A 15,980-nucleotide genomic window follows, 5' to 3' on the forward strand; every position below is an offset into this window, starting at 1 on the left:
TTTTGACAGGTGCCACCCCTTCGACATCAAAAATCTCTCCCGTACAGCTGTCACCTGTGGACAACTCGTGTGCAGTGACGAAAAGGCCCCCTCCTGATATGACGAAGTTGCCACTGAGGCCCTCACTGTCACGCACTATCTCCTAAAATTGGCCTGAAAACAGATTTCTCTCACCATATGCTCACACGCTGCTAATCCTGCCACCGACCCAGATAACCGGCTGCAGACGAGTGCGCCCGCTGTCACTGATACCACCACAGACTGGACCAGCCACACAGAGTCCTTTGCAGGGGCTCAGATTATCTATCGTCACAACACAAAATTGTCAACATCCTATCCGAGATCCTCCCGGCCGATACCGAAGAGCTTTTCTGCTGCTGACCCGACTTACGCGATATCCCGGTCGGTCACTGTGCCACCCCCCCCCCCCCCCCCCCCACTTCCTTCCCATTACCACAGGGTCCTATCCCCATATGCTCGATTCGTCCACCTGGACGTCTGTCGGTTGTCACAGACGATTTGAGGAATTGAGAGAAGAACAAATAGAAAGCAGTATCGAGGCAAAGAATGCTGTGAAGAGATAACTTCGCAGACAGCTTGCCGTCAACTACAGCGTGGGAATTCTAATGCTCGTGGACATTTATGATAAAATGCTTGCATACAAAGAAGGTATGTACATAATTATAGTAAGTTTCAATATAGTAAGTGGCAATTTTTAATAAAATATATTTCTCAAATTTATTATGCCAAACCTCCTGAATTACCCTCTTATTTTAAAAGTACAACACAACAGACTCAACTCACAGCTAAAAGACAAATACGCCGTCTACAAACCACATATAATAGAGCAGCACAAACATCAAATGTTTTGAGGACTTCATAAAGCTCAATATTCTCACCTGCATCAAAACGCGTGCCCCCACCTCGTCTGGTGTCGTAGGTGGAGGGAAGTTACCGACCTCGAAGGGCTGATAGTCCACTGTCTCGACAACCACAAAGTCGTGCCAATCGATCTGGGCGTATGCGACTGAAACAGAACACACGGGCACACTGTTCGAGCTTTACCTCCTTTCTGTGGCAAATTTTGGCAATGTATTTTTAAAACTGTGTTCAGAACAGGAGAATTCAAGGAACAAGGGGATACAACTACTGTTCGAGTCCAAACAGGACATATCTGTCAGTTATACTATATCACACTCTCAGCGACAGACACAAAATGCCGATACGGGAGTTGTGTTATGCACAAAACTGGTCTAGGTCCACACATGCACATATCTGTTCTTAAGGGACATCGGGAGATGTCTATGTGAAAAGTATATACCAAAATGACAAAATATGTCGCATGGCACCTATGGTGAATCTACGTGTACAAAATTAATTAATTACTGAGTGAGGTCCACCCACTATTTACCCATTATCAGTTATTTGATAAAATACACAGTGATGTTAAATTCAGAAATCACACAAAAAAGTGAATGGCCAATAAAGTAGCACCAAAATAAGCACAGCAATGTTCTCCAGGTATTTTTATCTCGGCTTCAAAAATTAGAAAAATATTCTCCTTTGTATAAAGCATACAAGATGCTTTTTATTATCTGAAACATTACAGACTTCTTAAGGATGCACTTTAATTCATAGCCATTATTCATAGAACATACATGATCAGTTATGGAATACTCATCCCACCATTAGACGTATCTGTGAAAACAATCAGGTTATCCTGATGGAATTAGATTAGGAAGTTAGACACTTAAAAGTAGTAAATGAGTTTTGCTATTTGGGAAGCAAAATAACTGACAACAGTCAAAGTAGGGAGGATATAAAATGCAGACTGGCGATGGCAAGGAAAGCATCTTTTTTTTCTGTCAACAATGAGTATAGATTTAAGTGTCAGGAAGTCCTTTCTGAAAGTATTTGTTTGGAGTGTAGCCATATACGAAAGTGAAACATGGACAATAAATAGTTTAGACAAGAAGAGAATAGAAGCTTTTGAAATGTGGTGCTACAGAAGAATGCTGAAGATTAGATGGGTAGATCGCATAACTAATGAGGAGATAATTGGCATCGGTTGGTAGAATAGATTCTGAGACGTCAAGCGATCACCAATTTAGTAGTGGAGGGAAGCTTGTGGGGCAAAAATCATAGAGACAGACGAAGAGATGAATACAGTATGCAGATTCAGAGGGATGTAGGTTGCAGTAGTTACTCAGAGATGAAGAGGCTTGCACAGGATAGAGTAGCAAGAAGAGCTGCATCAAACCAGTCTTCAGAATGAAGACAACAACAACAACAACAACAAATCTACACAATTTCATCTACATGGTAAAGCAGTAGAGCAGTGAAGTAATGCACTTGAAAGTCACACGCATTAGCTGTGTGTTGTCATTTGCAAGCGTGTGCTGTTAAAGAATAATACTGTGACCTTCAGACAGAGCCCTCCATGGGCAAGTGCTTGCTGAAACGCTGCTGATCTACGCTCACACTCACACTCCGCTATCACGTTATTACTGCTTATCTTATTGTATTTGGTGTATGTTATGGTGATAGGTGTACCTGCTACAGTCTAATGAAGTTTTACTAACATTCTCAGTTGTGTTGTATGTCCGAGTTATAACAGAAGTGACGACAGGTGTGGGATCGTTCTCCGTGTGGTTTTCAGTCTCTAGTTGGTCCTCCATTTGCATGTGACGACAGCTGACAGTGGTGCCGTTGAGTTTCTATGTCGGCCGATTCATCAGCGGGGGTTCTTATCGTGGTGTTGCAGCATCTCAGTCAACAGCAGGAGGTGTTCAAAACAGCACAGCACAATCGAACCCGAGCATTGCAAACACTCGCCTCTGTTTTGGCAGTTCGGGTACGTCTCTAGGCCCCTCGCACCTCCCGTTTCACCTGTCACTACCTCGGTCGTTTATCCCCTGCCATTTCTGGCTTACAACGAGTCTGTCGAAGAATGGGAAGCTCACAAAAAATGGTTGCGGCAGCATTTTTGTGTGCCGCAGCTGTTATGTGACTATTTTACTACCGCGATCTCCACTGCCTTGGTAATGCAAAGTTAAATTGTGAAGTTTATAACCAGTTTGAGCCTGTAGTCATAGCAGAAAAACAGATTGAAATATGTCACTATGAGTTGTGACAAAAGCTCTTTTTTTTTTTTTTTTTTTTTTTTTTTTTTAAAAAAGCTCTTGTATTTATTCAGACTTTATCTCTCTTCCCGATCATCGAAACATTTGATATTGCCTTCCCCAGCAAGTACTAAACAAGAGTAGAACATAAGAAAAGTTGGCAGACTTAATTTGAGTACCTGTAGACTACTGGTCCATTTTCAAAGTACCTCCACCTTGTCATTCTTTTTTGGGGCCTCAAATGTTCCCATTGCAAAACAAAATATATTTGTTAGGTGGTTTTGAACATGGTCTCTATAATGAAAATGGTTTAAAAAGAGTTTGCAGAAGATTCTTTTCTGTAAAATTGTGCCAAAAATAGACATTTTTGGCGTTTTCAGAATAGCTGTCAACTTTGCTCTCAATTTGTAAACTATTGGAAAGCAATAGGACAACAAAATTTTATAGTCTAAGACCTTGTATCATTAAGTTACTATGCGTGCAAAGTTTCAGGTGTACCCCGCAATTGCTTCCCGAGATATAAAAGACTAAACTTCACATTCTTTTGAACGTCTGTTTTTTCGGCTGACTTTTCTGCAAATTATCCACATGCAAATCACTGTAAAATCTTTTTTTATTATTTCGCTTAAGACAGTGCATAAAACTGTACAAGATGATCTAGTTTTGTTTCTTTCAAGAAAATAGTGCCAGAGATATTACATCTCAAAGTTGCTGAAAACTCACGGGTGTACTGTCGAAAGCTGCCCGAGGGGGTTAACTAACGATTGTATCTCTCGGAAGCATCGAATTAATGATTGTGAAACTTTACCGACATTAATTGGGAACGTGAGCGATTACTGTTCGTACAAAATTTCATCAAAATCTGTGATAGAAGCTCTAGGCCACTCGGCAGGAAATGACCTCGACATAGTAGTACCATGTTTACCTGAATCTAAGCTGCACTCGAATCTAAGATGCACCCAAAAAATGAGATTCGCTCAGCAGGACTCGGCTGCAGAAGCACAGTTCTCCTGAAGATGGAGAACAGATGGATCGCCAAAATATTAAATCGAGTTGATTTTCATATATTACAATGTTTATTTGTTAACAATACAAGCCTCTGACTATTAATTCAATCTGTGAAAACATTAATAATACTTTCAACCATATAGCAGTGATACTGAATAGCAGAAAGGCACAACGAAACGACCGTCAGAAAATTAGCTTTCTGCCAATGAGGCCTTTGTCAAAAATACCTTTTCCCATGTTTAGTCACACTTTCCATTTCCACATATCTACGGTACAAGTTTTAGGTTATTTCCCCCGTATATACAGATTTTGTAATTAAACAGTACTTACGTCACTTAAACACGATTGAATTATGAATCTGGATCATTCGTCCATGTGCTCCACCAAAACTCGCTTTTAAGGAAAACGCCTGTTCTAAGAAAAAAACATAGCAGTTTCCAGAGACTTGTCTGTCATGATATACTCCTATTTTTGGGGTAAATGTCTCAGGACAGATATTTATTGTTACTCTGAATGGTACATTTTTGAAACAGTAACATTCCCGCTAAAGCAGCTGTACCAACAAGGTCTGTTGCTGGGGATGTAAGAAAAGTTTGGATGTGCTCTCTCTCAATTTTAAAAGGTACGGATGAAACATTAGCTTCTTCAAAGGGCACCAGGCTTTCAAGCACAACACTATACTACACGCAAAACAAATTGATACAGAATAAAAACTTTTATTTTCTGTGAGTACAACTGGATATATACCCATTTCCTTCATTTATGTGGGTTTAACAAGTGATACAGTAAATAGTGAAAATGTGTCAATATAGTAGCAGTAAGAACACTTCCGAAATCTTTTTTCAAAAGAGGAAACACACTGTATGTTGATAATCTGCTCCAATACTGATCTGTCAAATTTGTAATGCAACTTGAAGAGAGAACAGGTAATTAGCTTGCCAAGTATACTAATGTCATTGCAACAGAAGAGAGTTGTGTACACTACCCACAGGCATACTTCTGAAGTTGCAACCAGTGCAAGAAAAGACTAAAAAAGCACTCACAGGAAGAAAAGACTAAAAAAGCACTCAAAAAAAAAAATAATAATAATAATAATAATAATAATAACAAACAGAAATGTGCGTTGGACTACAGTCAGTGGGAGTAGTAGACAAGTCTGACACGGTGCAGAGTGCAAATTAGTGTTGGTAAGTGCTGTGAAATCATATTAAAAAATAACTGTAATTAATAACAATAATAATAATAATAATAATAATAGTAATAATAATTACGAAAGAAGATAGAGACATGGAGAAATTGTAATATAAATCTGGAAGAAAAGAAAGAAATAGTTGGCTAACAGAAGGCCATAGCAGTTCATGCAAAAAAGCATTGGTAACAACAACTCAACAACAACAACAACAACAAAATGGTTATTTGCTACACATCTTAATTCTGCAAATTATTTACAAAGTTCACACAAGACAAACTGAAATGTTAGAGGAGCATCACCGTGACAGATCAAAATCGGTAGTACGCCGATCAATAGGGGAAACCACCTCGGGACAATGAGGAATGCGTTCTCTTTTTGATACGATTCGACACTGCTCGGAAAGTCGTGCTGTGAGAAAATGCATCTTTTGTAACTGGGCTGAGCTGCTCCCACAATTTGAAACGAACCACATACAAAAGAATTTGTAAAATTTAGTGTTTCCTCCATTATAAAAAGAAACACACAGCAGCAATGATTATTTAGCACAGTAGCAATTATATTGAACCGAGACAGGAGTGCCACACCTCGTGGCGAGGCCGGGAGTGGCACGAGGTGTGCCACAGTGTGCAGGGGCTGCGCTCTGTTAGCACAAAGTTGGCAGTGTAACGGTTAACACCTGTCTCCCTGTCTGTTTTTCCAGCTCTCAATCTGTACAGAAGTGAGACTAATCCATCCTCCCCACATGCCCAACAATTGGTCCATTTCGAGACCGCTATTGTCCTGGATTGTGCCAGGTGATCAAAAAGTCAGTATAAATTTGAAAACTTAATAAACCACAGAAAAATGTAGATAGAGAGGTAAAAATCGACACACATGCTTCGAATGATATGGGGTTTTATTAGAAGCACCCCATATTGCTAGGCATGTGAAAGATCTCTTGCGAGCGTCGTTTGGTGATGATCGTGTCCTCAGCCGCCACTTTCGTCGTGCTTGGCATCCCAGGTCCCCAGACCTCAGTCCGTGCGATTATTGGCTTTGGGGTTACCTGAAGTCGCAAGTGTATCGTGATCGACCATTATCTCTAGGGATGCTGAAAGACAACATCTGACGCCAATGACTCACTGTAACTCCGGACATGCTTTACTGTGCTTTTGACAACATTATTCCTCGACTACAGCTATTGTTGAGGAATGATGGTGGACATATTGAGCATTACCTGTAAAGATCGTCATCTTTGCTTTGTCTTACTTTGTTATGCTAATTATTGCTATTCTGATCAGATAAGCGCCATCTGTCGGACATTTTCTGAACTTTCGTATTTTTTTGGTTCTAATAAAACCCCGTGTCATTCCAAGCATTTGTGTCAATTTGTACCTCTCTATTTACATTATTCCATGATTTATTCAGTTTTCAGATTTATACTGACATTTCAATCACCCTGTATATTAAGGAAGTAATGCCCTCAATCCAATCTCCAAAGAAGATAGACAAATTCCTAAAATTATTATAAAATATTTCCTCAGAAATATTACCGAGGTTTGAATGCTGCCAAATTTAAAGTTTTTACACTAAAATGTTTGCCCAAAAATTGTAATTCTCACAGTAGTCGAAGACAAACAGGAGCATTTTTTCCTTCAAAGTAAAGACTTCACGTAACAGTAATTCTCAAGTGTTCAGTTGTTTTGAAGCAAAAATGGCTGCAAGCGCTACAGGACTTAACATCAGAGGTCATCAGTGCCCTAGACTTAGAACCACTTAAACCTAACTAACTTAAGGACATCACACACATCCGTGCCCGAGGCAGGATTTGAACCTGCGACTGTAGCAGCAGCGCGGTTCCGGATTGAAGCGCCTAGAACCGCTCGGCCAAAACGGCCGGCGTTTTGAAGCAAATCAGTTAGCCGTCTACAGAAGTTTCTGATAAAAACTTCCTTCCGTCAGTTTACTCCTCGACTTATTTCAGTTCTCTGAAGTGCTACAGTACAAGATACATACGGACCGGATCTGATACCCGTTACGAGTAACACAGGCGACTTGATTCTAGAGCAGCTGCACACCGAGTTTCTCCCACTCGAAACTCACCTCTCTCTTTCTCCAGTTCCTCCTCCTCTTTGCGCCTCTGAGCTTCTTGATACTTGATCCACTCGGCTCGATACTTCACCATGTCCAGTATCACGTTCATCGAGCTGCTCTCCTCCTTGAGCTTAAACATCAGCTCCTTCGGTGGGATCAGCACCTGCCAAACACACTGGCTGTTATAGGGCACTACGTGAAAATGACAAAGGCTCACAAAATAAATGCGAGTACAGTCAAGGAAATAAATATGTTTTAAAAGTGTGGTGGTGTAAAAATGACACGTGGAAACCAATCCATTTATCAAAAGAAGCTTTTTTGCACAAATACTTCTGTACCACGAGTCATTACTAGACCAATAAATAAGTACAAAATTTTGTGTTGGACCTAGAATTTAGAAACTGATGTTCGAACAACTGTGTTCAGAACAAGTATCTCTCCAACCGCAGAAACTTGAGACTCAGCTGTTCCGACATTGAGAAGAACGGAGACAGCGCAGCACTGGCGACTATATTCCGGTACGAGGAATGTCGATGCTCCGGAAGGTTTGGAAACACACACACACACACACACACACACACACACACACATTCTACCATGGTTTTTATGGGAAGCACCTACCTTGTAATGCCTCCGTGGCATCTTAATTTTGCGACTGTGGCAAAGAGGATGATGTCGACAACACCATCTTTGGCTGTCCAAACATACACGACACTACAAATCTGTGTTCAACTTCTGAGCTGTACCCTATAATACCGACCGTCAGCTTCGAGCCGTGATGTAACATAATAGTGTCATGGTGGATGACATTGTACGTGTGCAGAGCTTTCAAAAATGTGTCCACTTTGTTTGGAGGCGATTTTTTTTTGGGGGGGCGGGGTGGGGGGGTGGGGGGTGGGGGGGAGGAGTTGTGGCACTGGTAGTGTCAGTTCATGCCACGTTTGTTGAGGGCAATGTGATTTGTGCCAGTGAGGGCTCATGCTGTACTGCAGACACACGTGTTTTTACTAGTCGCTTTGTCCTCTGGACCGATTCTCTTAGTATTTGTGATCACTAAGTGCCAGACTCCAAATGGAGCCACCAGCAAGATTCGATAGTCGTGCATTGTGGTGACAGATAGAAAATTTGAACTCTTCTGTTAAATTTCTCTAGAAGTCAGGTGGCACTCACAAATGTAGGCTGTGTCATGTGTGTGGCGATAAAGTGTCAGTTGCAAGTGATCAAAGTTTCTACCAGCTGTTGCCTCTGGTTGGCAAAACTGTTCCTCAGAATAAGAAAGAAACCTAAATTACGTATCAACAGTTAAGGATGATCGGATTGGCAAGGGATATGTTATAACGATACAATGGCAGCATACTAATACTGGATTAAGATATAAGATTAATTGTAACTAAAGCCATTGTTAAGTTCACAAATGCATTCCTCTCAGACACACAGTACGAGGCAGTCACCCCTTCGTCTTTCAGATTACCCACAGTTAAACCCAACACAGTCGAAACAAATGAAATAATAACTCTCACACACCATTCCGATAGTGTGCAGTCAGCACAGCGCGAACACCGACTTATTTTTCATCAACATTCCAGTCGTGCAATTCTTTCTATAATCACTCGGGATAGAAAATACACTTCCTAACCAATCAGTGTATCTCTACATCTACATCTACATCATACTCCGCAAAGCACCTAATGGCGTGTGACGCAGGGCACTTTCGGTACCATTATCTGTTCCCTCTAACCCTGTTCCACTCGTGAACAGAGTGTGGGAAGAATGATTGTCAGTAAGCCTCTGTATTGGCTCTAATTACTCAAATTTTCTCCTCCTGGTCAATGCGCAAGATGTATGTGGGGGGAGGGGGCGGGGGTAGTAATATGATGTCCAACTCCTCCTGAAAAGCGGTGTCCCGAAATTTAAACAGTAAATCTCTCTGTGATGCCCGACACCTCTCTTGTAACGTCTGCCAGTGGAGTTAGTTTGGCACCTCCGTAACGCTCTTGCCAGCCGAATCATTCCGTGATGAAATGTGCCGCTCTTCGTTCGATCTTCTCTATCTCCTTTATGAGTCCTACCTGATAGAGATCTCACACAGAGGAACAATACTCAAGAATCGGGTGAACAAGCACCTCATAAGCCAATTCTTTCGTGGACGAGTCACATTTCCTTAAGAGTCTTCAGATGAATCTGAGTCTGGTATCTGATTTTCCCACTATCTGTTTTATGTAGTCACTCCACTTAAGGTCACTCTTGATAGTTATGCCTTGATATTTTACAGCAGACACTGTCTCCAGGTGTTTGTCATCAATAGTGTAGCTGTACAGTAATGAATTTCTTTCCCTACATATGCGGAATATGCTACATTTATTTACATTCAGGATCAACTACCTGAGCCTGCACCAATCATCAATTCTCTAAAAGTCTTTTTGCAAATTCTTACTTTTTTCTTTCAGGAGATATTCATTTTTTTTAAAAAAAAAAGGTCATAATTCTTCAGCATAAAACATGTTCCATAATTCTACAACAGACTGACCACAATGATATAGGTCAATAATTGTGTGGATCTGTCTTGCAGCCTTTCTTAAAAACTGGAATAGCCTGCACTTTTTCATTCATTAGGTACCTTTCATCACTCAAGCAATCTACAATAAATTACAGCTAGAAGGGGACCAAGTTATTTCACATAATCTCTATAGAATCTTATGGGTATCTCATCTGGTCCTAAAATTTTTCCACTAAGTGATTGCAGCTGCTTTTCAATTATGCGATTGATTATCTCAATATCTGCCATTTCGACGTTCGTATGACAATTGAAAGGAGGGACAGTGTTACCATCTTCTGCGGTGAAACAACTTTGGAAGACCAAATTCAGTATTTCGGCCTCCTCTCTGCTGCGGAGTCTGTGCTATGATGGACGTGGAAGAATTATGGGCAAATTTTAAACACATTGTAAATCACGCATTGGACAAGTATGTGCCGAAAAAGTGCGTTACGGATGGAAAAGACCCACCGTAGTTTAACAGTGCACTTCGGAGAATACTCAGGAAGCAAAGGAAGTTGCACTCGCGGTACAAGATAGATCGGGAGAATGAAGACAGGCAAAAGTTAGTAGAGATTCCTGCTGCTGTAAAAAGAGCGATGCGCGAAGCATTCAACCACAACCACCGTCATACCTTAGCGAGAGACCGTGCTGAAAACCCAAGGAAATTCTGGTCTTACGTAAAATCGGTAAGCGGGTCGAAGGCTTCCATCCAGTCACTCACTGATCAGTCTGGCCTGGCAAGAAGACAGCAAAACAAAAGCTGAAATTTTAAATTTAGCATTTGAGAAATCTTTCACGCAGGAGGATCGTACAAACATACCGCCATTTGAGTCTCGAATAGATTCCCATATGGAGGACATAGTGATAGACATCCCTGGGGTTGTGAAGCAGCTGAATGGGTTGAAAATAAATAAATCGCCAGGTCCTGGTGGGATTCCAATTCAGTTTTACAGAGAGTACTTTACTGCATTGGCTCCTTACTTAGCTTGCATTTATCGCGTATCTCTTGCCCAACGTAAAGTCCCGAGCGACTGGAAAAAAGCACACGAGATGCTAGAAGGACGGATCCTCAAAATTACAGACCAATATCCTTAACATCGGTTTGTTGCAGGATTCTCGAACATATTCTCAGTTCAATTATAATGAATTTCCTTGAGACGGAGAAGTTGCTGTCCATGCATCAGCACGGCTTTAGAAAGCATCACTCCTGCGAAACGCAACTCGCCCTTTTTTAACGATATCTTGCGAACCGTGGATGAAGGGTATCAGACGGAACGCGTTTGACTCGGTGCCCCACTGCAGACTCCTAAGGTTCGAGCATATGGGACTGGCTCCCAAATATGTGAGTGGCTCAAAGACTTCTTAAGTAATAGAACCCAGTACGTTGTCCTCGATGGTGAGTGTTCATCGGAGGTGAGGGTATCACCTGGAGTACCCCAGGGAAGTGTGGAAGTCCGCTGTTGTTTTCTATCTACATAAATGATCTTTTGGATAGGGTGGATAGCAATGTGCGGCAGTTTGCTGATGATGCTGTGGTGTACGGGAAGGTGTCGTTGTCGAGTGACTGTAGGAGGATACAAGATGACTTGGACAGGATTTGTGATTGGTGTAAAGAATGGCAGCTAACTCAAAATATAGATAAATGTAAATTGATGCAGATGAATAGGAAAAAGAATCCTGTAATGTTTGAATACTCCATTAGTAGTGTAGCACTTGACACAGTCACGTCGATTAAATATTTGGGCGTAACATTGCAGAGCGATATGAAGTGGGACAAGCATGTAATGCCAATTGTGGGGAAGGCGGATAGTTGTCTTTGGTTCATCGGTAGAATTTTGGGAAGATGTGGTTCGTCTGTAAAGGAGACCGCTTATAAAACACTAATATGACCTATTCTCGAGTACTGCTCTAGTGTTTGGGTTCCCTATCAGGTCGGATTGAGGGAGGACATAGAAACAATTCAGAGGCGGGCTGCTAGATTTGTTACTGGTAGGTTTGATCATCACGCGAGTGTTACGGAAATGCTTCAGGAACTCGGGTGGGAGTCTCTAGAGGAAAGGAGCCATTCTTTTCGTGAATCGTTACAAAGGAAATTTAGAGAACCAGCATTTGAGGCTGACTGCAGTACAATTTTACTGCCGCCAACTTATATTTCGCGGAAAGACCACAAAGATAAGATAAGAGAGATTAGGGCTCGTACAGAGGCATATAGGCAGTCATTTTTCCCTTGTTCTGTTTGGGAGTGGAACAGGGACAGAAGATGCTCGTTATGGTACGAGGTATCCTCCACCACACACCGTATGGTAAATTATGGAGTACGTATGTAGATGTAGGTGACACGCTTGACCTCTAGTGTGACCATTACCACTGACTTCTCCCCTGTGAATTTCAACAGCTGGGCAACATCAATAACACAATGCACTCAGCACTTCGACCTTAGTAATCTACACTTGTATGCATTCGCGACCTGTGTCAGTTCACAGTTAATAATACAGAGTACAGAATCCCGGATCTCTCTCACAGTCAATCTCATGACCGCCACATGAGCAGCTGTCACGACGATAATTCGCAGTGCTCAATCCGCCGGAGTATTCGATTCGAGATGTCGACATCCTATTTCTGCTACGAATTTTCTGTCAGAGATAAGCTGTGCCCAAAATGGGTATCAGCGAATACCTGTCACTCACCGGGTTTTGTCCTGTCGTGATGTGTGGGGGGAATTTATTATACAAACAGCGGCACTCGCATATCAGTAGTTTTGTTACGACAAGTGGTGGTAAGTAGACTAGCGTATTTCCAATAACACCAGCTGGCCTCAAGTGTCTGCTTTTTCGGGTAAGCACCGCTCGTGACGTGCGCCCTGCTCTGCCCCTCCCGAGCTGTCACGGCGCACAATGCGTCAGCATATCCAGTATCGCTGCCTGGCACTGCATACAGAGAGCACAGGAGCACAGGAGTACGCGTACCTATGCCGTATTATTGAGTAGCTGTATGTTATAAGATGTGTACATTATGTAACTAATAGAGTGGAAGTATGGACTAAACACAATGAAGACTGTACAAGCATCACATTCAATCCTTCGAATCATATCACACAGCACATAACAACCAGTAAAAGCATTTTCATAAATATGAAGCAGCTCAAAAGACCAAGAGTGAATAACTTCTTCAAAGAGTAAATATTTTTCCCTAATTCATATAATATTCTTCGAATCGATAAATATCTGCTACTACATACTTTCTAAAGTAGCCTACGTTTTTTCTCCGGGTTCGAGCTATATTCGTACCAAATTTCAGCGAAACAGGTATTTCACCCGTATCTCTAGCAAATTTTGTCCTACAGTTTCGTTTTCACCCAGCTCAATGTGAACTGCGTGCTAAACGATGATACAATTTTGTAGGTACACACAGTGTAATATACGAGCACTGTCTGCAAAATGTGTCTTGAGTACAGTTAGTAGTAAAGCTGAAACAAATTAAACCGTTACATCGGATGTAACAGTTTTACTGCACGAACAGCAAAAATGTAGTAAGAGACAAACTTTTTTATTTTCTTTCACCATTTTGTTGTGGTTATTAGAAAGAAAAAGTTTTGTGAATGGTTGAAATTGTATGTGAAGTTTATTACAAGTCACCCAGTGCTCTCATTCTAAAACACTGGACGAGTAAAATCTCTGTATTTGTGCATCGTGGCATCCACTTCTGCAGTTCCACTGCCACCCCTTTGATAGGTATGTGGTTCCTAACCTGAGGTTCTTACAATACCATAAGTGATGTGTGTACAATGTTTGATAGAGTGGTTTTGGAGGAAATGTGTGGCATGTATGAATACAAACATACATTTTTATAATATGTATAAATATTTTTTTGTGTACTGATTTTGATGAAATCAAGCCTATATGGTGCCCCAAGCTGTGCTCAAGTTACCTGTGAAAACTCCATGACAATTCATCTAGCAGTTTTGGAGAAGTATGTTTAAACACAAAAACAGATGGACACAACAGTTTTGCATTCTTATAATTAGTGTACACAGGAGTTCTTTAGATGGACATCAAGTGGTGGTTGAAATCAATGAATCATATTTTGACAAGTGAGAGAATGGGAAGGGTGAAGAGGGTGTGGTGATTTGGGTTTGTAAAATTTCAGTTGAAAGGCCTTCTTCTGACTTAGATAACATACACGCGCACGCATGTTGCTCACAGTCTGGCATCGGCAGCCAGAGACAGTTGTCGTGTGTGAGTTAAGCTGCCGGACCGAGAGCCGAGAGCAAACTCCAGGAGGTAACAGAGAAGAGGGACAAGCCCCATACTGGTGATCAGCGGTGGAGGCATAGGATGGTTGGAGGCATGGGATGGGTGGCCAGGCACAGTAGACAAATGGCATGTGTATCTACTGAGGAGAAAGTCACAGAATTTCAACCAGTTTGCCACCATAGAGAAAACTGTTTGGCCTAGAAATAATGAATTAGATGCTTATCTGACACCCACTGAAGATGCCTCGTAATTACGGTGAAACGCATGTGGCTGCACAAGATAAAAAATAAATAAATAAAATAAAAAATTTAATAAGCAATGAAAAACCCTAAATGACAGCATCCATACGGCGTTTTCTTTTAAACCACTGTAATTTATATACAACTGCTGCAAAAATGGCCAGCGCAAGAAAGTTGAAACATTCTTACAATTTGCTAGTAGCTCATCATGATACATACCCACTTCCACAACTAACTTTCTATTTACCGTAAGATAATTTTTTCAATGTTCGTGCAAACTGTAAGTAACTCACATTAGTGATTCAGAATAATTACCTTTGTGTACTGTTCCAGCAGCTTTGTGAAATACTGAAAGAGTGAGTGTTGTGGCCGCAAAAAGTCGAACTGGTAGTTACGCTGTTCACGGTTCATCAGGTTTGTGAGGAACTGCCGACCATTACGGGCTACAAATTGGGCTGTCAGCTTGACAATGTCACTGCAAACATTGGCAAAAATTAAAGAGATTCACCGAGGGAGTATAAAAGTGAGATCTTTACTGCTCAAACAGGACATATAAATAGCTGACAATTTAACATCTCTGACTGCACAATCTGTCAGCTTTGTGTACATGATTTATGCTACATTCAAGAAAATTTTTGGGAAAGACTTAAGTAAATAGATCCAAATTGTGGTCCTACAGGAATGAAAACACATTATAATACTCACAGGTCCAGGGCTGAAATTGATGGTGGGTCTGCAATGAATTCAAATTCTGGTGGTGGATCCTTAGGAATAAAGGGCTGCTCAGAAATTTGCTTCAGGATTTCCTGCTGTTTCTGCTGCTGCGACGGAGCTAGGGCGGATGCCTTCGGAGCAGTAGGGGGGCCGCTCGGCTCTTGACCTGCTCACACACCGGCGGTTAAATACCTTGCTCACTTGCGATCCCACAGTACTGAACTTAGACGTGAAGAAATGTAGAATTCTTTTTGAAAAATTAAATGCAACATCAAATATGGTAAATAACAATTGATTTGGCACTCCAATGTCTAATATTCTGGGTGCAGTACTAAGTCATGTTCAAAGAAGAAAAAAATGTATTTCATATTCAGTAAAAAATAAAAATGTTAGCAAATAGGTGAGGAAAAATAAAACACAAAAGATTTCAGTGAATGTTTAGATGCTGTCTGTTGGGGCAACAGGCCAAGTAAAATAATAACTAATATATAAAACTTCAAATAGTTACGCATTTCCCACCTCCACATCACTGTACAGTGGTGTGCGAGAAAGGAGGCGGCAGAGGGATGGGGCGTATTTTGTGGTGACGCCAGTGTGCTCTCCGCCTGTCCCACGCCACACTCTCCAGCTGTTGCCTAGCCCAGTAACTGACAAATTCTGTTTTCCGCTAGGTAAATTTATACGCTCGGAAAACTATCACTGTCATTTCTTAATGTGCTACTCATTGGGTCCGCTTTACAGTACCTGTAATAACCAACACAGTGGCTAGGATGCCAATTACTTTTTCTCGGCTGAACATCTCGAGTCCGGCTTCCTACCAGTTCGAAGCGGCCTGCCGTAAGT

The 15,980-nt window shown here is 41.4% G+C and overlaps 1 protein-coding gene across 2 annotated transcripts in view; it reads right to left on the minus strand.

Moving 5' to 3' along the window:
* The window catches only part of LOC126109400 (splicing factor 3A subunit 1), a 74,520-nt gene that overhangs the window by 51,338 nt on the left and 7,202 nt on the right, over positions 1-15,980 (minus strand). For both annotated transcript variants that reach the window (XM_049914429.1, XM_049914430.1), the window contains exons 3-6: positions 15,129-15,303; positions 14,739-14,898; positions 7,405-7,558; positions 900-1,027 (exon numbers count right to left, since the gene is read on the minus strand). In XM_049914429.1, the coding sequence (XP_049770386.1) occupies positions 900-1,027; positions 7,405-7,558; positions 14,739-14,898; positions 15,129-15,303 (617 nt within the window). The remainder of the gene's footprint in view (positions 1-899; positions 1,028-7,404; positions 7,559-14,738; positions 14,899-15,128; positions 15,304-15,980) is intronic.

This window comes from Schistocerca cancellata, chromosome 12 (assembly GCF_023864275.1).
Source record: "Schistocerca cancellata isolate TAMUIC-IGC-003103 chromosome 12, iqSchCanc2.1, whole genome shotgun sequence".
In the NCBI taxonomy this organism is placed as follows: domain Eukaryota; kingdom Metazoa; phylum Arthropoda; class Insecta; order Orthoptera; family Acrididae; genus Schistocerca; species Schistocerca cancellata.